This window comes from Gavialis gangeticus, unplaced genomic scaffold (assembly GCF_001723915.1).
Source record: "Gavialis gangeticus isolate Ggan-Ray unplaced genomic scaffold, GavGan_comp1, whole genome shotgun sequence".
NCBI classification, from domain to species: Eukaryota; Metazoa; Chordata; order Crocodylia; family Gavialidae; genus Gavialis; species Gavialis gangeticus.
Window position 1 is genome coordinate 3,864,188 of NW_017729032.1, and position 11,373 is coordinate 3,875,560.

Genomic DNA, 11,373 nt, shown 5'->3' on the forward strand with positions numbered 1-11,373 from the left:
ATGACAGAACAAGGAGCAATGGGCTCAAGTTTCAGCAAGGGAACTTGAGGTTAGACATTAGGGAAAACTTTCTCACGGGGAGGATAGTAAAGCACTGTAACAGGTTATCCAGAGAGGTTGTGGATTCTCCATCCTTGGAAGTTTTTTAAGCCGTGGGTACACAAAGCCTTGGCTGGAATGATCTCGTTGGGGATGGTCCTGCTATGAGCAGGGGGCTGGGTCAGATGACCTCTTGAGGTCCCTTTAACCCTCATTTTCTGTGATTTGATGAATTCCAGGGAGCATGAGCAAAATGAAGGGCTGTAATTTCATAGCTATTCTGAGAGATAACATCCTAAGAAAATCCTTCTTTTTGTTTTCTCACCTTCTTCCCCACTAACCTTTGCCTTTTAACAGTTTATTTTTGGAATATGGCCTGTCCTTCTCGTGGAGCCTCCCAAGAAGCACTGACGGGGAGCACTAGCCAATGATGTGTGACCACCTAGCCTGGCTGAATAAAGAAATTCTCCAAACCTTGAGGCTGACTGAAGTGTCAAATTATACATCAGCTCCGAAGTTTCATAGCAGTGAAAGGACTTCTCTGTATTACTGGTACCACCAGGCACAGCAAAGAGGGAAGAGTTGGCACATTATGGGGATAATGTTTAAAGTACAATTTTATTCTGAGGTGTTAAAAAGTAAAAACAAAATATTTTTGTGTATATATTGTAAAGCTGAAAATATCGGGCTACTATTTCGTGCTGGTCACTGAAAACTAACTTTTTTTGAAGTGGGCTGCATATATATATATTTTTTTTTTCATTCTGCTGTCTGTCTTCTCTATGGTTTAAACTAATATTAGTAACTGAATTATGAAGGCCCCGTGCTGGCCAAGCTTAAGTATCTAGATGGCCATTAGTGGCCTAGATGCCTGCTCTAAACTACTTTAAGCTTGTACTTTTACATAGTTTAGTGAAGCATGTGATTATTGAGGGCTCCTTCTATCCTGCTTGTGTCCAGCTGCTTCTGCTGTCTGTATTCAGTAAGGGCGATGGGGTGCGTGGTGCAATTTTGCCAAAATGCAACAGGTTTCCATTTTCCTTTCATCCAGGGATGGGTGGGCATGCCATGAGGAGTCTTCCAACTCCACCTGTGGAGAAAGCATATCAGTGATATCCCTCAGGGATCATTTCAAAAGTTGTTGCATTTAAATATTCGTGCTAATGTCTTCTCACAAAGGTGAGGAAACTGGAAATCTGTCCCGAGTCCTTCTGACTGACTAGCAACACATCATGAGAATCCAGAAGGTCATGTTTGATTGCTCTGCCTAACCCAGGCAAACCTTATTAATTCTCATGCTTCTTATTTTCCATCTCTCATTTCCCAAATAGCATTCCATACCCACAAATGGTCTAGCCTTTACATGGACAAACAATTTATATTCTTGGCTCCTTCAATATTTTACATCTCTTAAAAAATTATCACCCAGGCATCCTAAGCACCTGTCAGCCCACTGTCTTCTTTTGAAGCAAGGGGGGCTCCTCGGTTCTGAAAAAATCAGGCCTCTGTTTGGTCATCTCAGCGTAAATGGTAATGCTTCAGATCACTTGTTTGTGATCTTTCTTTGATGCAGCCACCAGCTGGGAAGTGTGGGCCAGCTCCTTATGGTTCTCTTCCATCACAGTAACCCCCCTGCTATGTGCCTGTCAGGGTAAGAGATTCCCCCATATTTCTGCAGCTTGTCCCTCCCATTTGATAGAAACCTAAACCAAATTAATAACTGTAAAGGGAAATGATCTAGCTGAATCAATAGGATTTATCAAAATGTGCCACAAATTTGTGGCCGTGATTTTTGGCCCTCTCAACAGCAGAGAGATTCAGTATGTGCCTAGAGCCTCTCAGCCACTCGCTCTGTGACTTGTCCTCCAATATTATTCCAAGACTTGTATGTCCTCCTGTAGTCTCTTATGTGATATGGAAGTAGCTCACAACCTTTGGCCCGTGGGCAACAATACTAAGCAAGTAACAGGCTGCAGACCTCATATTTTGCTCTCCCCATCCACCAGGGCTATAGTGGTGACGGCCTCAGTTTTAACATCCCGTGTCTATGAGCAACATCAAAGGGCAGCAACAGGCTGGGACCACTGTCCTGTAGGTTAATGTAACACAGGAATTACCTGTGCTATTTTGGAAATGCCATTACCTTTGTGCATTAATTCAACACAGACCTACAGATATTTTTAGAGCAGCAGGCCATGGGCATGGGCATGCCCAGTGCAGCTGCTTGGAAGATCTGCACAGTTCTGGCATGTCCATTTTTTCTGTTTTGATTTCTTAAAAAATGGATGTAGGGCCTGTAAGAGAAAGTCTGTAGTAACTAAAATTGGCTCTTCATTCTTACATGTTTATCTCTGTTTACAATTACCTATGCACCCTCAGGGCCTTCTGTAGTACAACTAATACATGAATCTTTAATTGAGGTTTGGACGGGCATTTTATGAGCTGGTTCTTGACGTTAAACCAAACAAAGGCCATGATTCAGGCGTGGTGCTTAAATCCCGTTAAAGTCAGTGGGTGCGTCTGCACATGCTATTAAGGTGAAACAATAAACTTTGGCAGTTATCACGCCAGAGTTTATTACTCCTGTGTGCCGCATTTATGCATGCATGTGGGATGGCAGCACTCTGAGCCAGGTCAGAGCAGCCCCAGCTGGCAAGAGGCCCAAGAAGTCAGCTTACCAGCCAGGGGCTGCTCCACCCCAGGTCAGTGTGCTGCAGAGGGGCTGGCTGGGGCACAGGGGTGCTCCAGTGTGGGGCTAGCTGGCATGCAGCCCATGCACTGAAGCATCCTCATGCCCTGTCCAGCTGTGTCAGCATCTGCACATGTGTTGCTGTGCACGAAAAAAACTCTGCACCAAGGTAGTACTTGTATTTATGAATACTACTCTGCTGCAGAGTTCATTAATTTCCTCTGGCCTAATCAGGCTGCACATGTAGATATAAGGCACTTACTGTGCAGCTAATTAGTCTACTCTGCAGTGTAGACACAGCCAGGGAGACTTAAACATACACTTAAACCTAAGAAAACACTTTCCTGAATCAGGCTTTGGAATTACCTGCATTGTCCATGAAAAGGCTTGAGATTCATTTTAAAACCACAACTAATAGAAGCACTTAGTGTCAGAATTCCCCGAGAGCTCATGTTGCCTCTGCATGCTGCATTTGGATCCTTTTCATCACCTCCTGCCCTAAGGAGCAGTTGAGCATTTGCTTAAGAGCTCTGCTGAATGCATGCTGCAAGCCACTTGCATAGGAGCATCTATTTTGTACCTGCAGCATGTCGAGCATATCAGCAGTCACCGGGGCCTTCCAGCTACTTAATATTTAAAACGAACAAAAAAAAAGACTTTGTTTTGGTGGCCTTATTTTTCGCCTTGCAGAATTTGGGGGCTCTGTGTTTGAGACTTGTCTGTGTGCCCACAGCAGCTGCCTTGGGTTAAAAGTCAGTTTCTTGGTGAGATGTTTGTATAAGATGCTTGAAGAAACATGCTGATCAACCTGTGTGCTTGTGAGAAGCAAGTTAGCACGTGGCTTTTTGGATTGTGTTAAATCAGTTTGTCAGGATATCAAGGGTATTTAAAAATGTGTCCGCATCAGTTTTTTGCTGCTGCTTGGGGTTTTATACCTTTCATTTAAAAAAATATATATATATATTGGGAAATGGCTTATACTTTAACTTTGAGTAGCCAAAATATGCACTTTTCCCCCACCAGGAGTTTGCCACTACCTAAAGAATGTACATTAGAAGTTTATGTCTCTAATTATAAATAATAAAATATAATTATGGATGTGTTGGGAAGCACTACCTTACAGCTAATGCACCTGATATTTGAAAATGTCAGGGTAGAGTTTTAATCTTTTTATATCGTTAATTCTAAGTGGCGCGAACCCCAGGTGGCCTTCACCGCAGACTTGCAAAATAGAGACACATCTTTCCACTGTAATTTGGGATGTGCCTGTTACCATTGCTACTTGTTTCTGTTCTGTGTGACAAAGCAGAACAAAGTGGCACTTATTTTCAATGATGTTTAGAGCAGATGTCAAACTCCAGTCTGGACCGCACCTTAAAAAGAATACCATGGAGCACCTTGCTGTCCTATCTGAACTCAAAACATCCCTGTGGCAGTTGCTCTTCTGAAAAATAAAAATTAGGGCCAGCGTTTCTTAGGGAAGGAGTAAGTAACCTTTGAATTCAGTGTAAAGGCTGGGGACTTTAACTCTGAGGCCAGTGTTTTACAAAATACCAGGATAGATGAGCACCATGGTCCCTTGTAGCTGTCTGTGAAAAAGCCAGGACAGCTATCACCAGGTGACCAGTCCACGGACTATCCACAGACCACGGTATGAGAACCTCGGCCTTAGAGACAATACCAGGAACTTCAGACTTCTCTGCCAATACAGCTCACATGCTTTATATCAGGAGCCAGGATTTTTTGAATGAAACTCAGCAAAAAAGGATTTGCAATGATGGGAGGACATGGCAGGTTGCAGCCAGTCTTCAAAAGGAATATTTCAACTAGGTCTGTCTTGAAGGCAGCGATTCGTGATGACTAACAGTATTAGTCATCTCCAGGACTCTTCTTTACGGGATAGAGAATGTTCTTGTCTTTCAGCTCTCACATGAAGAGATGCGTAACCAGCAAGTGTTCAGAGAAAGCTAAATCTTTCTTTTAAGAGCACTGAGAATGAATTTAGAATATGCAATAGAGTTATCACTTGCAAATCTACCTCTGTCATGCATGTTACCCACTATTACCAGTGCCCTTACTTTACCAATGCAGAGATAAAAGCAAGTAGCCTAATTCAGAGCTCAAAACCTGCCTCCAGTTGTAACAGTATTGAAGTAATCTGTGGCTGAATGCATTAGCTCCCCCTGAGCCGACTGACTTGTTAGATGTCTGTTGGATTTCTTGCTTATATACTTTATCCTCCTGTTCCTCTGCACGTAGAATTCGAATTGATGCCAGTGGAAATAAGATGCAAATAGAGGCACCTCCGGATTGAGGTTTTCATTAGGTGCATGATTTTAAACCTTGCCAATACATCCATATGGTTAGGTTATGTTTGAGGTTTTATTTAACCGTGAAATAGTGTTTGTTGACTTGGCCTGTGGAAAGTACACAATGGTAAAAATACTATTGTTATGAGGAGTGTACTTCCTGAGTTCTAAAATTTGCTGTGTTTGCTGCTTGGCTAAAAGAAAAATAAGTGCTGGAAACATGGTTGATTTGGGATTGAAACTTTCTTGTTGGCAACATCTAGTTGCCAACAGCTTGTGGATGTTTTCAGGCATCAAGCTAATGTGATCAGCCAAGATTTTCCAAAATGGGAGCCCCAAACTTACACTACTCCATGTGCATTTAGGCACCTTAACAAAAGTAAAACATGCTAACAGCAGCCCAAACCTCCCACTGCTGTCAGCCTTTTTGACAGTCATCACCACTCTCTTTGCATTGTCTACAGGTGTGACAGCAATGCTTTTTTAAATGCATCTCAGTACTAATTTTTGTAATGATATTGGCATCTCATGGCAGATGTATGATCAGGTGGAGCACTCTGTCATTGGAAGAGGGTTTTTTTCTTAAAGGTATAGTGATTGCCCAAGACATCACTAAGCAGTGGCACATTTTGTTCAAAAGACCTATGCAGCTGGGGTCCGTTTCTTCTTTTTATTGCTGGGTCCCTGCCTTTACTTTTCAATGGGCAAGTGAAGCAGTCCTTTGACTTCACTGGAGCTCCACCTATATGGTGCAAATTCCAGACTGGGGGACTTTTTAAATTCTCTGCTTCTGTTTAACCTGGTAAAAACAGCTGCTGGGTGTTTTTTTTCCTTTACTGATGGAAGGAGAAAGCAAGAAAGAGCACACTGATGACAGGTAAGATACAGTGGGAGCTTAAATACAGAATCCCACAGCATTGGTTTTGTCATTTGCCTGATAACTGCACTTTAGCCACCTGTATTAAAAGCTTGAAAGTTTTAAAATCTATGCTCTTCACTTCTAATACTGATCCTGAGCTCTTTGCCACAGTGGTACTGTAGATACAATTTTTTTCTTAATTAATAGATTTTCTGAAATGTACCTTTTTATATGGATGAAATGTGGAATGGAGCATTTTGTATACCAACATTACACATGGGGAATGTTCCCTATTTTGTTTGAAAGTCAAATGTAATAACACAGAGTGGACTGTGTATCCCTCTCAGTCGAGGATGATCAATCCCGCAAGTCAAGTAAAGGGTTGTAAATAAGGCGGATAGATCCTAGAGCCATGGACACGCTGGCAAATGCCACAGATAGTGTTTAAAGGGAGGGTCAGACAACAGAACCTCCCTTTAACCCCCATCTGGTCTGACTCTGTAGCATGGAAATAATTATAGTTATCAAATGTATAAAATTGCATGCCACTGGCTACTGCTGCTAAGTGCCTGATTCTTCTCAGTCACCAGTCTGTTGTGTTCTGAGATTGTTTTTGTCTTGGATACTAAGAACAGGATCACTGGTGTGCGTGTTTTTGTTTTTCTTGTTACGTTATTATTTACAGAGCTGTTAAACATTAAGATTAAAGCAAAATTCACATCTTAGCAATGCTTCAATAATTGGCTCATCCAGCATTTTGCTGCCTGTTTACTGAGCTAGCCCCACAAGTGTGATTTCCATGCCTGTTCCTACCAGAGCATGCTTCATTTGAGGTTTTGAAAGCCAGCCAGAGGAGTGTGGCCGCAGAGCTTCCCCATGTTGAATTGTGCGGCTAGATAAAGCAAACGCTAGCCCACAAGGTCGATGGTACTTCAGTCAAGTGGACGCTTATGCAGAGCCTCAGTGACTGGAAGGCAGCTTCCAGGCTGGCCCTACGTTGGGTAGGTTATCAGTTTTAGGTAGGATTGAGGCTTAACCTGCCAAGTGGCTTGGAAAATCACTGCTTTCAATTGCTGGAGCCAGCTGCATTGTTTCAATTTTAAAAAATCACATCACTGGAGGTTTTGTAGAGTAACTTGGTCACAAATAAAGTTAAGGGGATGCAGATCTGTACAGCACAACCTGCCAGTTCTGCGCATTCGTTTCACAGCCGTTGAACACAAATCAGGCAGCTTGTTCAGAGACTGCAAGCGTTTAAATTATTTTGGCCCCAGCTCAGGAAGGCACTGAAGCAAAACTTTATCAGCATGTTCTTAAGATCATCCCTTTCTTGCAAAGCTCTTAAGATCATGTACATGCCATGGCGTGGGGCTTTGAATAGATGCTGGTGTACCTTGCTGAGTAAGGATGGACTTTTTCATGTGTGTTCAAATCTGAGTTGTGCTGATATGTTTTGCTGAATTAAAGCCTTAATCACTGCCCAGTACAGAGTTGATTGATTGACCATGCACAGTATTGTTCCCTGGGTTAGGGAGGAAAGACTTGAGCATAAGCAGTAGTTACTCCATAAACTGACTTGGGTCCTGCTTTTTCTCTTGATCTGCCAAATTGTTGTTACTGACTGAACTGAGTTTAATGCACTGATAACGCCTTGTTTACCGTCTAGAAGATATTGGAGCTCTCCAGCCATAATGGACCTGGAGTATCTTGTGTATTATGTGACCAAACTTTCTAACATCAACACTATCTGTTTTAGTGTAATATATCTTTTTTTTTTTTTTTTAACTCAAGATTTTGTTGCAGATGAAGTCACTGTGACGAATAACATGAATATAATGGATGGCTATGTAAAAGCCTATTGTACTAACCGATGTTTAATAAATATTTTGATATATTGTATTGATTCTTTATATGGAACCAACTGGCAAGTAACCATAGGCTATATATAGATAGATACAGATATATATGTAGATACATATCTTTTTCATTTTGCAAAACACAATAGCTTTGAGATATTTAAGTATAAAGTATAGACTCTTATTATCCATGCAGCATTCAAGCATTAATTTTGTCTTTATAATTAAGATTATTAAAGAAGGTTGTTGTAAATAAGACCTCTTAAAAATGTTTCTTGGTGTTTCTGTTGCATAGAGACAAATTATTTTTATCAATGTGGTTGAATACCTGGAAGGATATGTGCCTACATCTATGAGTGTGTGCTTAAAATGGCATTCTTTCAGCTTTAAATAGATGCTCTTTCCTGATGTTCCACAAGGATAAAATGGTTAGTATTTGATTTCTTTGAATTCAGTGGAATTCTTAATACAGCAGTAAAATGATTATTTTAGAAGAGGATTTTTCGAAAAGCCTGAAAGGTTTAGAAACAAGTCCCATTGAAACCCACCAGGATTTGAGCAGCTAAACCCAGTAACTGCTTTTGCAGAATCTCCCCGTTAATAAGATGCCTCCAACATAATGATATCAGTCTAAATCAGGGGTGGGCAAAATGTGGCCCTTGGGCTGCATGCGGCCCACCAGGCCATTCTATGTGGCCCACGGGGCCCCTAAAAAATTTATGAAATTTTATTAAGAAAATTAATGTTTATCTGCTCCTGGCTGCCTGTCATGCAGCCCTCGATGGCTTGCCAAAACTCAGTAAGCAGCCCTCCACCCAAAATAATTGCCCACCCCTGGAAATCAATCTGTATTAGGACAGACTAGCAACACTACTCCCCCTCTCCCAGGCTAATTCTGGCTTGGGAAGAGGCAGAGCCTTATTTCAGCATCGCACAGCACGGGCTTAGTCAAAGGTCTTGTACTTTTTTCTTCCAAGGGGACAGTTTAGTTTAGTTGTTCAGACCAGCTACAGCCCTCCATAGACAATGTCTCGCCAGTGCCTGCAGTCCTTAAGTTACCAATATGGGGCACTTCTAACGAGTGCCTTGGCTGATCTTAACCATGAGGAATTGTAGAGCAGAGGGATGGGAGGTAGAAGGTAATAATAGCACAGTGGGAGCTTCCCCTAGTACATTGAATAACCTGGGGAAGATTTATGGCTTCCAGAAATGGAATAGATTATTGGCACCGTAGCTCGGGTTAGAGCTCTGGTCTGGCATTGGACTAGATCAGTGTTTCTCCACCTGTGGGCCACGACCCAAAAGTGGGTCGCAAGAATATATGAAAGGGTGGCGGACAAACTTTAAAAATGGATTTTCCTTTAAAGGAGAAGAATGTGGGAAACCGTGGCTTTCCCCTTGCAGGCTGGCAGAGTTCCAGCCTGCAAGGGGCTGTTTGCACACACTGGGGAACAGGGGCAGCAGGGCAGGAGTGAGGGGTGCTGGGTCAGGACTGGCTGTCAATGTTTACAAATGGGTCCTAGTACAAAAGGCCTCAACTTTCACCCCCAAGATCAGAAGAGGGTGTGTAACAAAAAGTGTCCACATAATCCTGTTGAAACAAAATCCATTGAGTAACTGTGCCAGACCCTCTGGTTATAAATTGGCAGCGGTCCCTTGACATCAGTGAAGCAATGTTGTTTTGTGATCCAACTACTAGGGTTTACTGATGCAAGTGCCCAAGCTCAAGGCTGTGTTTCCTAATAGCAGGTGTGTTGAGCTGCCAGTAGGCAGGAAAGGGATGTTACATGTTCTTGGTGTGCTTTTACACCTAAGCAAGTGTGTGAGAAGCCATTAAACCAGTGGTTGTCAACCAGTTTGCCATAGTGGGCCACACTTGCAGCTCTCAGTGTGTTATGTCGCTGCATGCACATAACTTACTTCCTGTGTGTCACATGGACCACAGCAGTGTGCTGATTGGGCCAGATGCAGCCCATGGGCCACGGGTTGAGAACCACTGCATTAAACGATGCACCTGACTTGGCCTTATCTTGGGGAGCACAAGCTGTTCAGGAGTTTGTGGGGTAGTCCTGGTCTAAACACCTGTTCCTGGCATCCCCTTGGTTGGCCCAAATGGATTTTTTTGTCACATTTTGAGTGGGATGCCTGGGACGGATGTGTAAAACAGGACTGTTCCTGTTGAAATGGGTCTGATTCTCCCCTGCCCCTACCCTGCAGCACGCTTAGCTAAGACTGCAGCTTGGAGACAGCTGAGCGTGCTGGAAAGAGAGGGTGCAGAGAGTGGAATGTCCCATTTGGAGACCTGGAAAAATGTGGTTACCCTGCCTTTGTCTCATCAACCGGGATACAGGTTTTGTTTGCCGTGGAAAAGTGCAGAAAAATACGGCTTTTCTCTTTTTAAGGAGAAAAGCATGGCTTTTCTCCTTTAAAGGAGAAAAGTGAAGGAAATGGCAAGTTTCCCCTTGCAGGCTGGCAGAGTTGCAGCCTGCAAGGGACTGGGGGGAGCGGGAGAAGGGTGATCCAGCAGGGGGCACCCCATGCATGTGTGTGTGCACATGTGCACATGCAGCCAGGAAGCCTGGAGTTGGGCAGCGCTGGGGTTGGTGCTTGGGGCTCAGGGCTGGGGTGGGAATGCATGGCCACAGGGCCTGGACAGGGAGCAGGATGGAGCCACGGGCAACTCATCGGGGGGCTGGGAGTGGGGTGCTGGTTCCATGCTGCTGCACATGCTCCCAGGCATGGGGCATGAGGGGGTACATGCCCCCAGATTCGTGTGCTGGGCTAGGGCACATACAGGCTGCCCTTCCCCTGGGACCTCCGTGGCTTAGCAGGAGGGACCTGGCGTGGCAGGAGAGAGTGGGAGGGGGAGGCTCGGTGCCACTGCTGGGAGCCCTGTGCTACCATGGCAAGGCATCCTCTGCCCACCCAGCAGCCACAGGGGTGACGTCACAACATTGTACCCCTGGAAGCTGCAGACCTGGGTCCCTGGCCCCGTAGCCCTGGCAGCTGGGGACCCCTCTGGCAGGGCTTGAGGGGAGTCAGGGGGCTGCAGGTTGTGAGTGAGGGGCACCAGCAGGGCTGGGAGGGTGTGGGTTGGGGATTGAGGAGTACTGGGAGGGTCAGAGGCCTGTGGGTTGGGAATAAGGGGCACCTGGGGGTGGGGGACACCAGCAGGACCAGGGGACTGTGGGTCAGGAGTGAGGGGCACTAACAGGGCTGGGGGGGGGTAGTGACTTGGGTGTTAGGGGCACTGGCATGGGCAGGGCACTGGCATATCATAGCTAATCAGGCCCAGAAAGGAGGGGTGTGGTGGGGAGGAAGGAAGAGGGACAGCCATGGCTAAATCTGAATCCTGGTAAGCAAAGGGGGCAGGAGGAGCTCTGATTTTCTACAATGAAAAAATCCAAAAATCAAACACCAAAATATATAGGTATTTAGAATTTATTTTATGATGATTGAGGCACTGGTAGGCTTCCAAATTACTTTAAAATTGTAAATATATCAATAAAACATTGTGCATTCAACTGATACGTGTATATATATATATAGTGTTAGTCACGAAAGAAACACGGATTTTGAGGTTTTAAATCAGAGAATTTGGGATTGTTTTTAAATCAGAAA

General features: G+C 44.1%; 1 protein-coding gene across 1 annotated transcript in view; it reads left to right on the plus strand.

Moving 5' to 3' along the window:
- ACER3 (alkaline ceramidase 3) overlaps positions 1-2,582 on the plus strand; it is an 82,186-nt gene extending 79,604 nt beyond the window's left edge. Inside the window, exon 11 of the mRNA XM_019524472.1 lies at positions 397-2,582. Coding sequence (XP_019380017.1) covers positions 397-450 — 54 coding nt within the window. The 3' untranslated portion in view covers positions 451-2,582. The remainder of the gene's footprint in view (positions 1-396) is intronic.
- The last annotated feature ends 8,791 nt before the right edge of the window (positions 2,583-11,373 follow it).